The sequence below is a fragment of the Oryx dammah genome, unplaced genomic scaffold (genome assembly GCF_014754425.2).
Source record: "Oryx dammah isolate SB20612 unplaced genomic scaffold, SCBI_Odam_1.1 HiC_scaffold_3, whole genome shotgun sequence".
Classification (NCBI taxonomy): Eukaryota; Metazoa; Chordata; class Mammalia; order Artiodactyla; family Bovidae; genus Oryx; species Oryx dammah.
In genome coordinates, this window is record NW_024070187.1 from 60,364,204 (window position 1) to 60,382,886 (window position 18,683).

Sequence of the window (18,683 nt, forward strand, 5' to 3'; positions counted from 1 at the left end):
TGTTTTTAAAATTAAGGAGAACTTTGAACAAGATCGAGGATCAAGTTACGAATATATTGACATCTTCTGAGGCAAGACTTTTAGGCTGTAGTAATCCCTCTTTAAACACCTTAGCACAATGTCTATGGAGGTATTTCATCAGTGGGTTAAAAAAATGTTAGTGATATATTGTTTTTGTTTGGTAATAATCACAAAAGATACTTTGAACAGGGCTGACAAGTCAGAACACCAGTAGTGGTGGTGAAGAAGATGCTTTCCTGGAGGGTGGTTTTCCAGGGAGAGTTTGCTTTAACCTTTAGTGACGTATTTATTTTAATATGCAAGAAGATCCATTGATATATTTGCTTTACTCAGCCTTTAATAAGTAGCGGCAAATGACCAAAAAAAAAAAAACACCCCATACTGGGCCTTCAACAAATATTTGCCAAATGAAAGATTTAAGTTGGCATCAGGAAGTTTTTCAAGAAGACAAGTTCTAAGCCTGAAATTTGAGTGAATACTTAAGGGTGCCTTATGTCCCTCATGCTTTTCAGATTACCTTCGGTATTCACAGTAATTGATGTCCCTGATGAATTCTCTGAGCCATTAAAAAAATATTTATTTTCTTTGATTTCAGAAGGCAATCTATACATGCACATACATGCATTAACGTCTTGGGAAGATCATTATTAAGCAGTTATAAAAGTTTGAACTCTTAAATGCTTAACTTGACTGTTTCTAATGATATAATTTCACTATTTTACCTATATTTTAGAAAATGTATAAATTGCACCTAAACAAGGTTTTCAAGTTTCAGTCCTCAGCATAAAAAGTAACAGGGAGATAGGGCCACACAAGAGTAGAGACAGATATACTTTTCTACCACTTTGATGCAAATGTGGACTACATTTTTCTATTTCAGCCCTCCAAAGCCCACAATCAACCCAGAGGCAGCAGCTAAAGTGCTTTGTAATTAGACTTCTATTCTTCTCTCAATTAGAATTCCCATATACTGAGGAATCTCAGTTGAGATTCCTAAATTTAACCTGAGTTTTCCAAATCTGCTGACATACTGAGTGCAGCACTTTCACAGCATCATCTTTTAGATTCTCGGAAATAAATGTTGATTTATTTATCTGATTTAAAAAAATCAGTGACAGTATGAATGACTGATTCATATAATTCACATATTGATTGTGAAGTGGAAGAGGACCGAGTTTCAGCTAGCAGAAGGAAGACGCAATGTAATTTTGAATAGAAAGCCCTCATGACCTTTCTCCTTTCAGACTTCTTATTCTGAAAGGTATATTATGCCATTTTCTTTTAGCATGCAACCAACATACAAAATAAAGAGTACCTTTTATATGCCAGAGACCTTCAGAATAACTGAATAATATAAATGTTCTATTTGACTTTATGTAATTAAAAAAATTTCTATATAAACTTGCAAATGAGAAAAGAAGGAATATTATCTTTATATTTTCTTTACAGAATATAGACGCTGTATACCTAAGGGCCAATGAAACACCTGTATGGAAAGGGTGGCTTAACATTGTGCATTTGGGTATTTACAGAGAGCAAATTTTACTGTTATTTTGTTCTCTTTCTAATCATAGGTAGGCTTTATTGGGTATAAAAATCCTTATTACTAGTTTGTTTGAAATTTAAATTTTTTTCTTTTAGAATGGCAGAGTTTGGTGACATTTGGAAGCTTTTCAAACAGTGTTCCGTGCTGTACACTGAATCAAGTAAAGTTGTATTCCACAAGTGTTCAGAAAGAAGGACAGGGATCACAAACTCAGAAAATGGAAAAAGTACCTTCATTTGATGAAGCAGGTATGTATAAATCTTTTAAAATAGTTTTTTTCCCCTTTATACGGGAATAGTTTGCATGAGATTGTTCCTTGAATGTTTGATAGAACTTATAAGTAAAACCATCTGAACTAGTGTGTTTTTCATGAGGAGCTAACTTAATTTCTTTTAATTTTCCTATTTCTTTTTGACTCAATTTTGGTAAGTTCCATTTTTTTCCCCAGGAATTTATCCACTTCAACTAAAATTTTAATTTATTGATATAAAGTTCATTATATTCTCTATATACATTTTTAAATAGCCTATGTACTCTTTTTCATTCCTAGTGGTGTTTGTTTACTTGACTAATTTTGCCTGAGCTTTGTCAATTTTATTGTTTTTACTAAGTGATAATTTTTTGACTCTCAATCTTTATATTGTATTTTTGTTTCCTATTTCATTAATTTCTGCTCTTACCTATTCTCCTTTCTGCTTCCTTTGTATTTATTCTGTTCATTTAAAAAAATATATATGTATCTGGCTGGGCTGGGTCTTAGTTGTGGTGTGTGAGCTTGCTGGTTGCAACATGTGTCTTTTAGTTGTTGCATGCAAACCCTTAGTTGTAGCATGTGGATCTAGTTCTTTGACCTGGGATCAAACCTGGGCCCCTGCATTGGAGCTTGGAGTCTTAGCCGCTGACCACCAGGGCAGTCCCCTGTTAATCATTTTTTAATGACCAGTTAGCTGTTTTGCTCATTAATCTTTAATTTTTAAATTGTTTTAGATCCTCATTAGTTATCTAATATAGTATTATATGTAATACTATATAGTTATATATATGTCAATTCCAGTCTCCCAGTTTTCCTGTCCTTTGACTTTAAGCTTTTTTGTCCTAGTTTGGTAATCTTTGTCTTTTAATGGAATGTTTAGTATGATTACATTTGCTACAGTCGTTGATATATTTGGACATATTTCTGCCATTATATCATGTGCTTCCCTGTGTGTGTGTGTGTGTGTGTTTAATTACTTTTTTTTGCCTCCTAATAAAATCTTATTTTTCTTATTCCATTATCCCCTTTCCCTCATATACACAAACATATACACACTTGCTTGGGAGGTATATGCTTTATGTATGTGCTAAGTCTAAGGGTAATTGGAAAGTTTACTTTCCTTCTGAAACATACAAATGGTTTGGAATGTTCACTCTGGTTGCCTGTTCTGAACTTACTTGTTATTTGCTGGCTGGTAGCATCTGTTCTCCTCTCTTTTTCTTCTCTAAAGTTTATACCATTATTTGTTTAAATTTTTAATCTAAAATCTTTGTTAACCATCTTTTCTTATGTCTCTGCTTTTCTTTCTGATGTGTTGATACATCCTATAGAAATTTCTTTAGGTGAGACTCTTTCATGGTAAAGGCACATTTAATACATAGCTTATTCCATTGTCTTTCCGCTGACACTGTTACTGCTGAGAAGTCAGATATCATGCCTTTGTTTTCATGTCTTTTCTGTTTGCTTTTAAAATTTAACTTTATTTTGAAAGTCTTTTTCTTTGGTGTAAAGTTTAGTTTTACTATGAAATGAGTAAAGTATTACCTTGCCTGAGATTTGTTGGGCTTCCTGGATCCGAGAATTGTCATTTTCCTGCGATTCTGGAATTCTGCAGTTCTCTGCCACTGTCCCTGGGCTTCCCCAGTGGCTCAGCGGTTAGGAATCTGCCTACAGTGCAAGAGCCACAGGGGGCCTGGGTTCCATTCCTCTGTCAGGAAGATCCCCTGGAGGAGGGCATGGCAGCCCACTCCAGTATTCTTGCCTGGAGAATACTATGGACAGAGGAGCCTGGCGGGCTACAGTCCATAGGGTTGCAAACAGTCTGACACAAATGAACTGACTTAGCATGCATCCCTTGAAGTGTGTATTATTACCACCTCTCAATTCTCTGTTCTCCTTTGGAACTCTGTTAAGAAATCTGAAATATTTACTGCATAATTTTCCATGTCTCTAAACCTCTCTGACATACTTTGTATTTCTTTATCTTTCTGGCCTGACTCCTGGATTATTTTCTTAGGTCTACGTAGTGTATGAATTCTCTTTTAGTAGTTGCCTCTAATCTGCTGGTTGGTACCATGTTGGGTTTTTAATTTTAATGATTATATTTTTCATTTCTAGAAATTGTGTATTTTTATTTTTCAGCTTGCTTGGTTGGTCTCTTGTGTGTTTTCAAACTTCCCTTTTATTAGACATTAAACATAGCTGTTTTATATTCTATGACTGAAAATTCTGCTATCTGAAATATTTTGGTTTTTACTGTATTACCTTTTTCCTCCATTTCCTGCTTTCATTCATGATGATCTGTTTTTAAACAGAATTTTTCATTTTCCATGTAGTTTAGTATCTTTGAACTATTTGATGTCTCTGATTGAGGATGTGTTCCTGCATAGAGAGTTTGCATTTTCCTCTCTTAGCTGCTGGGGATACAACTTAGGACCACATTAAATTAAATTATCAGCTTAAGACCATGTTAGCAGCATGAATTCAGACTGTAAACTTGTGTGAGCTGCCTTATCCCTTGGATTTTCAGGGGAGTTTTTTATTCTCCACTACTTAACACAAAAGTCGGGGCAGGCTTACTTCCTTGCTGACTCCTTTTCTGTGTTTTTTCTTGTTGTGTAATCACTCAGTTGTGTCTGACTCTGCAACACCATGGAATGTAGCCTGCCAGCCTCCTCTGTTCATGGGATTTTCCAGGCAAGAATACTGGAGTGGGTTGCCTTTTCCTTCTCCAGGGGATCTTCCCAACCCAGGGATCAAACCCTAAGCATCTCCTACATTGGCAGGCAGATTCTTTACCACTGAGCCATCCGGGAAGCCCCATGTGTGTTTTTTAGGTCACAGTTATGCCTTGTCTACCTTTGTTTCTGGGTATCTCCTGTTACCAGAATTCTAGAGAATTTTGCTAGAGATGGAGACTCTAACAGGAGATACCCAGAAAAAAAGCTAGACACTTGGCATAACTGTAGAAATCATCAGGGAAAAAACTGACTTTGGTGTGCTCTCTTATTCTATAGAGATCCTGCTTTCTCTTCATTTTTGCCCCCTTCAGATCATTTTGGTAGCTTAGCAGTGCATTTGAAAAGATACTTTTTCAGGATATCTAGTCCACTGTGCAGCATTAAAAAGAAGTCTTTATTTATTCATTAATTTATTGAAGAAGTATTTATTGAGCACTTTTTATATGGCAGTACATGAGAATGAGTTTATATTTTTTATTACTGAAACAGAAAATTAAGCAAAACAAGTATAGGAAGTACTCTGGTGGAAGAAGTACTATGTCCTGGAGGGACACCTGGGTCGACTGGCTGGGAAGGCTCCCATAGGGAAATGATATCTAACTAGTGGCCTGACAGCAGGCATTGGTGTGATGAATGGTGGGAAAAAGATAACACTGCACGCAACTCCTTGTGACCAGACTCGTGAGCAGGGTACCTCATGGTGGGGTTCGTAGTTTGGAAAGGGGTGCAACTCAAGAGGTAAACAGTAGTCAGATCAGGGTTTTGTTCAGGAGTGTGGACTGTTTTGGAGGCAGTGGGAATCCGTTGGAATATTTTGAGTACAGGAAGTATTTAATCATATATAAGATTTTAGAAAGATGACTAGATGCAGACTGGAAAATAGATTGCAAAGGAAGGGACTGAAAACGGATGTGAATGAGGCTCTAGACTAGGTTAGTGGCAATGATTTCCTTAAGGGAGTAGGTGAATGCAAGGTAATTTAGGAGCTGAATAACTGACTTGATTGAATTTGGTGGACTAAAAGAGTCCATAAAGGACAATGCGTGGTTATTGGATTTGACTGGCTTTTGTGTTGGTGATTTCATTGACTTCTAAAAGTAGAAATACCAAAGCTGGAATGTGTGTTAATGAGAAGTTGAGGGGTCAGTCTTGGACCTCTGAATTGTAGATGCCTCTGGGGCATTTTAACAGATGAGTACTAGTAGGCAGTTGTTATACTACTTTTCTAGCGTGAGACATCATCTCTTTGGCTGGATCGCTGCAGTAGCCTCTCTGGGCTCCTTGCTTCTACTCTCACTTTCTCATAATATTTCAGTCAAAGCATTTTCCTTTTGGCTCTTAGAAAATAAGAAAATACCAAGCTTGTTCTTGTTACAGGGTGTTTGTTCTAGTTGCTTTAACTTTCCAAGATGCCCTTCTTCATCTGGCTGACGCCTTTTGGTAATTTACATCTTACATGACATGTCAACTCTGCACACCCAGTCAGTCCTTGATATTACACTAATTTTAATTCTCTGTGTGGACATCACTTATTACTGACTGATATTTTCAGTATCTGTTTTATTTATTTTTTCCCTTGTTTCCAAACCTCATCATAGCAGGAACTTCAGTGCTTAGCTGCTGCTGCTGCTAAGTTGCTTCAATTGTGTCCGACTCTGTGTGACCCCATAGATGGCAGCCCACCAGGCTCCCCCTTCCCTAGGATTCTCCAGGCAAGAACACTGGAGTAGGTTGCCATTTCCTTCTCTAGTGCATGAAAGTGAAAAGTGAAATGAAGTCACTCAGTTATGTCCAACTCTTAGTGACCCCATGGACTGCAGCACACCATGCTACTCCATCCATGGGATTTTTCAGGCAAGAGTACTGGAGTGGGGTGGGGTTGCCTTCTCCGTCAGTGCTTAGAGTGGTTTGCATATAGTTCAGTTCAGTTCAATTCAGTTGCTCAGTCGTGTCTGACTCTTTGCGACCCCATGAACTGCAGCATGCCAGGCCTCCCTGTCCATCACCAACTCCTGGAGTTCACCCAAACCCACGTCCATTGAGTCAGTGATGCCATCCAACCATCTCATCCTCTGCCGTTCCCTTTTCCTCCTGCCCTCAATCTTTCCCAGCATCAGGGTCTTTTCCAGTGAGTCAGCTCTCTGCATCAAGTGGCCAAAGTATTGGAGTTTCAGCTTCAACATCAGTCCTTCCAATGAACACCCCGGACTGGTCTCCTTTAGAATGGACTGGTTGGATCTCCTTGCAGTCCAAGGGACTCTCAAGAGTCTTCTCCAACATCACAGTTCAAAAGCATCAATTCTTCTGCCCTCAGCTTTCTTTATAGTGCAACTCTCACATCCATACATGATCACTGGAAAAACTATAGCCTTGACTAGACGGACCTTTGTTGGCAAAGTAATGTCTCTGCTTTTAGTAGGGGTTTAATAAATTTTGTAAATGACTAAATGCATAGAGTTCTAACCTGGGGATAAAGATTTAGGAGTTTTTAACTGTACCCAGGTGGTCACTGAAGTCATGAGTGTGTTTGAGACAGTACAGGCGGAGAGTTTAGATTGGGGAGATAAGAGCTAGTCTGAAATCTCCAGTGAGTAAGGGACAGGTGGAAGAGGAGAAGCTTGCAAAGAATAGTTGAGGAGGAACAGCCTGGAGAGGTAGGAGAAAAGCCAAGGAGAGGATGGTGTTAGGAGAAGAGTGTTTGAAGAATAATAAACATTTCAAGACCATCTTTCCTTTAGTTGGATGTCTTTCACAGGAAAGATTTTACAGATTCCTTGAGAAACCTGTGTTTATGTTTATCTAGGGAAAGAGTCGGAGAAGGCAATGGCACCCCACTCCAGTCCTCTTGCCTGGAGAATCCCATGGATGGAGGAGCCTGGTGGGCTGCAGTCAGTGGGATTGCAAAGAGTTGGACACGACTGAGTGACTTCACATTCACTTTTCACTTTCATGCATTGGAGAAGGAAATGGCAACCCACTCCAGTGTTCTTGCCTGGAGAATCCCAGGGACGGGGGAGCCTGGTGGGCTGCTGTCTAGGGTCGCACAGAGTCAGACACGACTGAAGCAACTTAGCAGCAGTAGCAGCAGCAGGGAAAGAGCAAATTATCCAAGATGGCAGTGGTCAGGCTCTCTCGCTCCACACCCTCTCACTCTTGCCCCACGTTTTGTAAATAATGATTATATAACAGCTGAGCTCACTTATAGCACTGTGCATGGACGTGACAAGGTAACCACTTGGCCACAGGCTACCATGCTTTTGTTTTGTATGCATGTATATATAAGCTCCAGCTGAAAAAGCCCTTGGGGCTACGTTATGGTTGCATTATGGTGGTGAGGCTGTGTTACGGCTGTGTCCACTGGGTCAAGCACGAGAGGAGAGAATACAGCATGTCTGCTGCTGCTACGGCTGCTGTGCCAGCCTGGAGAGAATAAACACGTCTGCAGTTTCTACGGCTCTTCTAATTTTCTTCCAACCTCTTAGCTTGCACCTTACCTGCCTTGGGTTCAGTGAACAGTGTGCACAATGAGATACTGCAAGACAGTTTATCGTGCCTGTTTTTCATCCTTTTCCCCAAGCCGCATCCTCTCTTTGGGCTTATTATCCACTTTTAGTGAGTTTCTTCCTTTTCCTCGTGATGGAGAACTCCTGGGGTAAATATTGAGAGTCTGATATTAGAGGATGAAGGAATGGAGAGGATCATGTGTCCCTAAGTTCCAGAAATAAGCACAGTTATTTAGAACATTGAGATGGGAGAAGAAACAGGCCGTAGAATAATGTAATTAAAGGTACAACATGTTATAATGCTATTTATTGTGAGGTGAACATTGACTCAGGCAAAGATATTTAATGTTGGTTCCACTTTACAGAGTGCTGAAATTGAAATCTGTGACTCAGTTTCTTTTTTCTCTGCTGACTTGTGAAATTTAAATATTAGTTTATTCTATTAGACTATGACTGTGTTGTTTACTGATGGTTTTATTTTGGGCTCAATTTTTCAGAATTTTCTTAGGCCAGATTAGACCTTGTTAGGCATCAGATTGGAGAAGGAAATGGCAACCCACTCCAGTATTCTTACCTGGAGAATCCCATGGACAGAGAAGCCTGGCAGGCTACAGTCCATGGGGTTGCAAGAGTCGGACACAACTTTGTGACTAAACCACCAGCCATCAGATAGACAGCAAGTAATTGCTTGATTGAAAGAAAATTTGTATATTTAAGAGTTTGAGATTGACTTTTGAATAATTCAAATCACATGATAAAGTCAGAAACAGCTCATTAAGAGGCAGAGACTTGCTAAGGGATCGTTAAGTTTTTAAGGAGCATTCAGATGTTTTAAATTTTAGTAAAATCAGTTTTAATTTTGCTAATGACAGCAGATGTGTGGCAAACAGCCAGAGCTTGAGCTTAAAACTAAATGTCTGGAGATATTCATGGATAGCATGTCTGGTTGCTTATTGAAATCATCAAGATTCTGTTCCAGTGATCCAGTGTAAATTTATTAAGATGGTGATATGTAAAAAAAGTATTCCTATATGTGTTTGAGCTTGTTACTAGTATTTCTTGTTTGTGAGTCTTAACACTATATATTTAGTAATATCTAGACAGTTTGTGGTAAGAAGAATATCCAAAAATATCAGTATTAGAGCACCTCATTTTATGTGATTTATTTGAATGACTTTGATCACTGTAGAAAGAACAGCTGTCTGTGAAATTTTAGATAGTAGATTTTAGTTGTTCACACACTAGATGAGTGTTCAAAGCTTAATATTCTACCACCTCATCCCTTCACTTTTGTCTGCCCAAGGCTCTATTCCCCTAAACAAAATTTTAAGTAATTAATACATAGATTCTGTAGATAAAGATGCTTTAGAATTTGTTTGCTATATAGCCAGACAGAAATGAAATATCAGTCATTTAACTGATCAATGTCAAATGTTGGAAGCCATAGTTACTAATTAAATAGAAGTGTTTTTAGGCCCCTTCTTTGTTTGTTTTTAACCAGTGTGTCATCATAACTTAGAATCTGATGAATAGTGAAAATAAAGCCTTTTTGGATTTTCTGTACATGTTTTAGTTATGAAAACATAATATACCATGTTAAGTCATTTCCCCAGTGGCTTTCCCTGAAGAATAATTGAGAAATATACTAAATATTACAGGTAAGTTTTTTTGCTTATATTTTGAAGAGTTTTGTTTTTGTTAAGTGCCTGTTCTGTTGATATTTAATTTATACATAAGAGCGTTCAGTTCAGTCGCTCTGTCATGTCCAACTCTGTGACGCCGTGAATCGAAGCACGCCAGGCCTCCCTGCCCGTCACCGTCTCTCGGAGTTCACTCAGACTCACGTCCATTGAGTCGGTGTTGCCATCCAGCCATCTCATCCTCTGTTGTCCCCTTCTCCTGCCCCCAACCCCTCCCAGCATCAGAGTCTTTTCTAATAAGTCAACTCTTTGCATGAGGTGGCCAGAGTACTGGAGTTTCAGCTTTAGCATCATTCCTTCCAAAGAAATCCTAGGGCTGATCTCCTTTAGAATGGACTGGTTGGATCTCCTTGCAGTCCAAGGGACTCTCAAGCGTCTTCTCCAACACCGCAGTTTAAAAGCATCCGTTCTTTGGTGCTCAGCTTTCTTCACGTTCCAACTCTCACATCCATACATGACCACAGGAAAAACCATAGCCTTGACTGGATGGACCTTAGTCGGCAAAGTAATGTCTCTGCTTTTGAATATGCTGTCTAGGTTGATCATAACTTTTTTTCCAAGGAGTAAGTGTCTTTTAATTTCATGGTTGCAATCACCATCTGCAGTGATTTTGGAGCCCCCCAAAATAAAGTCTGACACTGTTTCCACTGTTTCCCTGTTTGTTTCCCATGAAGTAATGAGACCAGGTGCCATGATCTTAGTTTTCTGAATGTTGAGCTTTAAACCAACTTTTTCACTCTTCTCTTTCACTCTTTGTAGTTCCTCTTCACTTTCTGCCATAAGGTGTTAAAAGAAGGTAAATCAATGGATTGGCAGAAATTTGGATCAGATAGCAATAGCATTGTTGAAAGAATGCTCTGAGGTAACCATTCAACTTCTCACTTACTGGTGTGATAGACTGAATATACAAAGAGAAAACTGAAGAAGTAAGTGGACTCAAAAAAAGATGTGTCCAAGAATTGAAGCAGAAGATACTGGCCTCTGGGTTTGTAAGCAGGCACTGGCAGCCAGAAGTTTGGCTCCTTTGGGATAATGGATCTGTAAGTGCTACATGCATACCAGACTCGGTGTGTGAATTTACCATCCACCCTTCTGTATGAGGCTGAAGCTAGCCTCTTCGATTGGTTATCTGGGGCTCTGGGTTATAGGAGGCTGTAGGGTAGGTAGAGGCAGCAGAAAGAACAGGAACTTAAACGTTTTTGCTGGCTGGCATACTAAACTGGAGCATAGTTATTTCACACTAGCAGTGAGATCTGGTTCAGGACAGAAGGGTTGGATTGAGTTCTGGGCAATAGATCATGAAGAGAGTAAAACAATATATCCTATTCAGAATAAGACTGCAAAATCCAAAATTCAGAAGTACATGAAGGATCATATTGTAATATATAAATTAATCAAATCAATATATTATACACCTTAACCTTATGTCAATTATATCTCAGTAAAAAATGCACAAAGAATTCTAGCACAAGAAAACCAACAAAATCAATAATCAAATATGAATTAACTCCAGATAATTTTAAAATAACAGCCCAAATTGCTTCAAATAAGTTTAATATCCTCAAAAGAATAAATGAAGTACCCATATTTTGAAATACAAACTGGCAGAAATAAAAGCATAACAAGTAGATCTGGAAGAGCCAGTGAGAATGCCTAGAAATGAAAGTGTGGTCATTAAAATAAGAATATAATATATTGAATAGCTATAGTCAAGTAGAGAATTAGTAAATTGAAATTCATTCTGAATGTGCATAAGAAAGTAAAAAAGATTCTCCAAAAAAATGAAAAAGATTTTGAAAGGCGTGAATCTTTAGCTCATATTCAACAGGCATTTCAGAGAGAGAGAGTATGGAGGAATTATATATAAAGAGAGAATGGATGAGAATTTTTCAGAATTTGAGAAAATCAATCTTCAGATCAAAAGTACTCTTTTAGTACTAAACAGGATAAGTGAAAAGAAATCCATAGATTTCAAAACTGAAAAAGAAACAACCTAACTTAGCTTCCAAAAAGTCAGGCTGTTGTTAGTACAATTGTTATTACTCTTTTGAAGTAGACTTTTTATCTCCAACAATATGCAGAAAATAAAGGAGGAATGATTTGAAGTACTGTCCATGAAATGATCAGAGGAAAATAAGTGTTCCCTAGAATTTTACATGGTCTAAATAATCATTGGGTCTTTAAAAGGATTATTTCATCTAAAAAGTACAATCTTACGGGCTCTTGGGCTTCCCAGGTAGCACTAGTGGTAAAGAATCTGCCTGCCAGTGCAGGAGATGAAGGTTCAGTCCCTGGCTTGGGAAGATCCCCTGGGGAAGGAGATGGCTACCCACTCCAGTATTCTTGCCTGGAGAATTCCACAGACAGAGAAGCCTGACGGTCGCAAAGAGTTGGACGCAACTGAGTGTGTAAATAATCATTCCAGGGGAAAGGCAAAATAACATTTCACATGCAAAGATGATTTATCATTTACTACTAAACTACCCATGTTAAAAAAAACACAACTGTTCAGATACGTGTTTCTTACAGATTGCAGAGTAAACTCAGAGAAAGAAGGGTTGGGACAGTGAAGAGCAAGAAATAGTTCAAGTGTGTCAATAAAGTTATTGATAGTAAAAGTAAACTTTATATTAAATGCTAAAATTTTAGAGTAGTAAGATAAAAGAAATCTGAATGGTTAAAGATATTTTTCTTGTTCAGAGGAAGGTAGAGATGGTGAATAACCTTACAGATGATTAGGAAGATTTATAGGAAAGCATGTATGTTAAATTTCTAAATGAAATCATGAAAACAGTAGAACTTTAATCTTGTAAATTCAAAAACCAGCATGGAGGTGGGGTGAGAGGAGAATATAGAAAATTTTATCAATCTAACAGATGGCCAAAAAGGCAAATTAAAAATAAAAGCAAGAAAAAAAAGGATGGTAAACCAAAGACAGACAGTAAGGTGGCAGAAGTCTAAATCAGGTAACCAGGTTAGGTTTCATGGTGTTGCCTATCATTTATATAGATGCATATGCTACATATGTAGAAATAATTATTTTCCCTATTTCATTACTGCCACCTCTATAAAAATAAAATCATTATTTTATTTTTGATAAATAATGATTCCTTGATTCCATTCTCTTTTCCAGCTCTTACTGAAAGTCCAGAGATTGCTTTTACTGTCTCATCTCCCTTTCTCACCTCTACCTCATCACTACTCTTTCTGCTGAAACTTCTGTTGTCAAAAGGTTACCAGTGATCTCCACACTGCTGATCCAGTTTTCACTTCTATCCTCTTTTCCTGAAACATACAAATATCAACTTATAAACCAAATATTATTTTAAATATAGAGGCAGTTTAGGAAAGTGGTTAAATGAATAGACTAATAAAATGACTTGGGTTTTAATCCTGACTGTGCTTCCATATTTAAAATACTAGCTATGTGACATTGAGTGAAGTTCCAAATAAGATGAATAAGATGAAGATAATAATAGTACTTACCTCAGAGCAGCTTTGTGAGGATTAAGTGAAATAATGCATGTAAAGGGCGTAGTACTGTATATGGCACATGGCAAATAGTTCGTAAATGTAAGCTACTATTAATAGGCTCAAAAATGTTATTTTATTATTGAATGAGGATATAAATATAATAAGGGAAGATATTTTAAGGATGAGGTTTTTATTACAAAATACTTGATACATGTATAAGAATATATGTAGTCAACACCTATAATTTTCCTCCTAACCTTGTAATTTACCACCTAACCTAACCTTGCATTTTTGATTACATTCTTGTTATCCTTAATACTTCTTTTCATAGTTCCTTTCACCCTTTGTATACGTGTGACTGTCCTGAATTTTGTGTTTCAATCTCTTGAGTTTAAAAAAAAGGAATAGATTTAGACAATTGTATATGTCCTTAATTGTTTAGCTTACTTTATTGTGATAGTTTATTGTATGTATTCTTCTGTGATTTATTTTTTCATTAAATTTTTTGCCATGATTTATCTTAGTTGTATATGTGTCTAGTTGATTAATTTTCATTGAGATAATTACAGCATGTACTTTTGGGGCTGTTGTGTGAATTAAATGAGTTGATGCACATTAAGTACTTAAATAGTGCTTGCAGTTACCTTAATAGTAAAGGTGCAAAGAAAGATAGCCATTATTATGTTTTTTCTTCTTTACTGAGGTACGGAATGCTGCTGAATGAATATAACATGGTTTCTTTGTTCTCATGCCTGTGGATGTTTGGATTGTTTGCAGTTTGAAACAACAGAACACAGTACTGCTTTGAATGCTCATCTTTTTATACCCTTGTACAAGTTTCTGTGTGCCAAGCATGTTAACCTAGAAATAGAATTGCTAAGTTGTAGGTTATGCTTGTGTTCAGCTACATTAGATAATGCCAATTTGTTTATCAAGATTATTGTACCTGTTTGTATTTCAGCCAGTAGTGTATGAGTTACCATTGCGCCATACCCTTGCCAACATTATGTATTATCATACTTCTCATATTTCAAATCCAGTGGTTGTTAAATGGCATCTTGGATTTCATTTGGATTCTGTTAATAACGAGGCTATCATCTCTTCATATGTTTATTGGTTATTTGTATTTCCTTTCCTGTGCAAGTTTGTTCTTGTGTTCTGCCCCGTTCTGTCTTTCTAATGGGTTGTCTTTTTCTTAACACATTTGGAGGAACTCTTAAATATTCTTCATACTTATCCTTTGTCTGTTGGAAATACAGTTGCCCAGTTTGAAGCTTTCTTTTCTTTATGTATTGTTGTCTGTTAATCATGTGTGCATGCTAAGTTGCCTCAGTCGTGTCCTATTCTTTGCGACCCTATGGACTGTAGCCTGCCAGGCTCTCTGTCTATGGGATTTCCCAGGCAAGAATACTGGAGTGGGTTGCCATTTCCTCCTCCAGGGGATCTTCCCAACCCAGAAACTGAACCTTCATCCCTTGTGTCTCCAGCCTTGGCAGATGGGTTTTTTACCACTAGTGCCACCTAATCATATAAATGCCTTAGTCTTTAATCATTAATTTTCCTGGAATTGATTGTTTATGGTATGAGGTAGATTACAGTTTTTTGAAGTGGGGAGGGTTGTACCATTGTTCCAATAACCATTTAATAGTCATCCTTTCTTCATTGAAGAGTATCTCTGGAACAGTTTGGGGGTGGAAAAATCAACACCATGTGTCCTTGTTTTGTTCCTTGTTTTAAAGGGATGCATCTGAATTTTTACCATTGAATACAATGTTTGTTACAGGTTTGCTTTACCCTCCAAGGAAATGACTTTTGTCCTAATTTTTCTTAAAAAGGTTTGAAACTTGCATGGGTGCTGAATTTTATTAAGTGCTTTTTGGTTAGCTCCTGAAATGATTCTACAGTTTTTTTTCCTTCCAGCTGTTAATGAGAGGAGTTAATAGATTTTCTAATGTTTACCTGGGCTTCCCTGGGAGCTCAGTTGTGAAGAGCCCTCCCTGCCAGTGCAGGAGATGCAGGTTCTGTCCCTGGGGCAGGAAGACCCTCGGGCGAAGGAGATGGCCGTAGGCTCCAGAACTCTGGCCTGGAAGACGCCCTGGACAGAGGAGCCTGGCGGGCTGTAGTCCACGGAGTTGCAGAAGAGTCAGACATGGCTTAGCAACTGAACAACAATGCTTAACTACTCTTTCATTCCTAAGATAAATCCTCGGGTTTAGCTTGGTCTGTGATATATTATCTTTTTTATACATTGCCAGATTGTTTTAGCAAATGTTAATTAAGTTTATAGGGTTTCTGTGAAAACAACTACTTAAAATAACTTTTAATCTTTACAGCAGAAAATATGGGTGCAGAACTGAAAGCTCCAATTATTAAGCAAGAACCTCTCCAAGTAAGAGGTAAATATATTTTATTCTATTTTTTATTATAATGGTGCTTTGAATTAAATATAAAAATTAGTTTATATAGATATATTTATAGTTATAAAGGTATATTCATTTTTACTTTTAAAAAAATATATTGACCATAAGGATTTATTCTATTTATAAACTAATTTTCTACTGAAATTTACATTCTGGTCATAAATTTTATAGTAATTGTTATTTCAAAAGCCCAAAGAAAGGAGTAAAGGCAAATAAAAATTGTTTTATCATTTTTAGAAAAGTAATGTGATTAATAAAGAACTAGAGGCCAATACCTGTGGCATGTTGAAATCGAGATAGTTTGGACATTCTTGATTTCCATTTCTAGGAGTGATTAAGTAATGAAGGAATTCTTGTTTGCAGTTCTTTTCTTTATAATTGGGCTATGGCTCCCATGTCCAAAGTAGCATATTTCATGGAGGTACTAATTCTTTGAGTAGGATTACCATGGCTTTGGCGTCAGACAAAAGTAAATTCAGTTTGTAGCTTTAGCATGTACCAGCTTTATGGCTTTGGGCAGTTTACTTGATTTTTCTGAGTCATAGTTTTCTCCTCTATGGTGGTGCTGAGAATGGGACTTCTTTTTTGTAGGATAACTTTGGAGATGATACATAATATACAGTCACAGTTAAGAATACTTAATGTTGTGTTACCATCAATAATCTGGGCCAGGACAGGCCAACAGGGATTTCTAGATACTTTGAAGAAATTATTAAAAAGTAATTTGAAAAAACTAATCTTTTTGAAGAGAGATGTATTTCTCCTCTCTGAGAAGCTTATTTGAATTTAATATTTTAGGGTTATTAGAATAAGGTAGTTTAGAGACTTAAACTTATACAAAAAGAAACCTGAACTTCCTTATATACTTTTTTCAAATAAAGTTTTGATTTTTATATTGAACTTTATTTTTGAAATGTTCTTATTAACTATGATTTGTGAATTTTGACTTTCATAGTTTATGTTTTAAGAGTCTTTTTACTTTCTTCAGTGGTGGATAATTTAGTCTTAATTTATTCTTTCAATTTGCAAGTACAACAGAAGACTTAGTAGTTATTGGATATGAGAATAGAATATGAAGTAACTTGGCAACAATTTGAAACAGAACACATGAGTTTCTGCTGTTTTTCTCCTGCTTTTCCAAGATATGCTTATGTTATTTATCTATATTATGTGACTAAAAGTCTCACTTTATAAAAATGAACAGACCAATGTTGGCTGTAATTTTTAATCCACAGAGTGTAACTGATGCCAAATTGGTATTTTGTTATTGATGTCTGTCATTTTTTATGAACAGTTTGATACTTGATAATAGGGGAATAATTTAATAGAAGGCAGTGTTTTGCCTATAATCTATAATTAACTTCCTATAGTTTTTAACTAATAAAAATGTCCCTTATATTTATTTCACCTTTGTTACTTTATGTGGAATCATTCAATGAATTTCAGACTTTTTTGACTGCAACCCACATAGGAAGTACTAATGATTTAGTGTATATATAGATTATTATATGTAACTGAAACCAAAGTTTTCACAAAAACTGCTGATTCTTCATTATATGCAATACTCTTTGATTACTTTTTTTTTTAATGCTGGTTTCACCAGTGTTTGTAAAACACTGAACCAGCATGTAATTTTTTAATTGAAACTTCAGTTCATTTTCACTTAGATTTTCCAAGCAATTTAAATTGTACTAGTACAATTTATCAGACCAGTGATACCTTTGCAAGGTGTCCTTTAGACAAAGGGTTGATCTTTTGGCATCAGTCAGGAAGATCCCCTGGAGGAGAGCATGGCTGCCCACTACTCTAGTATTCTTGTCTGAAGAATCCCATGGACTGCCGGGGTCCAGCCCCCGCAGGATCCAGGGTAACCTGGAGGAAAAACTGCGTCGGTGGATGATTTAGAGAGACAAATAAGGAAGAAATATTGTAGATGAGCAGAGGAGAGAAAGAAGCTGATATGCCTTGGTTTACATAGAAAGCCAATAAAACTTCGAGACAAGAAGTTTGCCCTGTTCACGGAGGCCACAGGTGCCTTCCCGGTCTCCCGAGGGAGTGAAGACGCAGAACGTCTTCCCGGGCAGATAAGTGAACGCAGGGAGCGTCTATGCTCCAAGGGATCAGCCTGAAAAAGAAAGTAAGAGAGAAAAAAAGAGAAAAAAGAAAAACACGGGGTGACCAAGCTTCTTCAAGCGAGGCCCCTAGCTTTATTTTTTAAAGGTACTTTTATATCTTGTCTTATACATAGAGGGAAATGAAAGATGCAAAGTCATACAGAGTCAGCCCAAACATTACATCTGTTTTGTCTTTATCGAAACCAGGATTTTTTCTGTAAACCTTTCCCATAAACAATATTGTGTACATTATCTTCTGGCCTTGGAGGCCTGAGCATTTTATAACCCTCTTTTGATAAAGGCTTCTCAACCAGAAAACTTATTTTCCCTTGAAATGTTTTTTCTTATATTTCTAATCTATGTCAGCCTCAAAAAGTATTAAACAAGTTACAGTCCCACGAAGCAAAGGTGCAGTGAGTTACAAGAAAGAACCAATTAGCTCAAAAGTCTGATGTGGTTAATTTCAAGGCTACACTTGTTTTTCTTACTTTCCAACTATGTTAACTAATGTACCCCCAGGTGCACAGTGGATAAGAGATATGGGAACTTAGCAACAAGCATTGGCCCGATAATGAAATCCTACATTAGCACTACTCTAATAACTTTTAACTCTTTGAAAGGCTCTATGTTTTAGGCTTTCCGTGCCTCTCACAGTTGGGAGGCTGTAAATAATCACATGTGTAGCTGCAAGAGTTTGGATATATCTGCCAAGCAAGCTATAATGCTAACAGAGGGGTTTTGGTTGGAAATATTCCTCTCATGTCCAAGAGACTTATTAGCTATAGCCCTAAGTTAATTTTCTTCAGAGAAAGGTGGTCAGGGAAAGCCTCCTGTTAATGTCAGAGGAGTTGGTGAAAGTCATGAAATAGTAGAACAGACAGATTCTGGTTTTGGGGTAGATGCTCGAGAAA

General features: G+C 37.1%; 1 protein-coding gene across 1 annotated transcript in view; it reads left to right on the forward strand.

The window, feature by feature from the left end:
• SLC30A9 (solute carrier family 30 member 9) overlaps window positions 1–18,683 on the forward strand; it is a 79,947-nt gene that overhangs the window by 9,884 nt on the left and 51,380 nt on the right. The window contains exons 2-3 of the mRNA XM_040238110.1: window positions 1,663–1,815; window positions 15,572–15,634. Coding sequence (XP_040094044.1) covers window positions 1,663–1,815; window positions 15,572–15,634 — 216 coding nt within the window. The remainder of the gene's footprint in view (window positions 1–1,662; window positions 1,816–15,571; window positions 15,635–18,683) is intronic.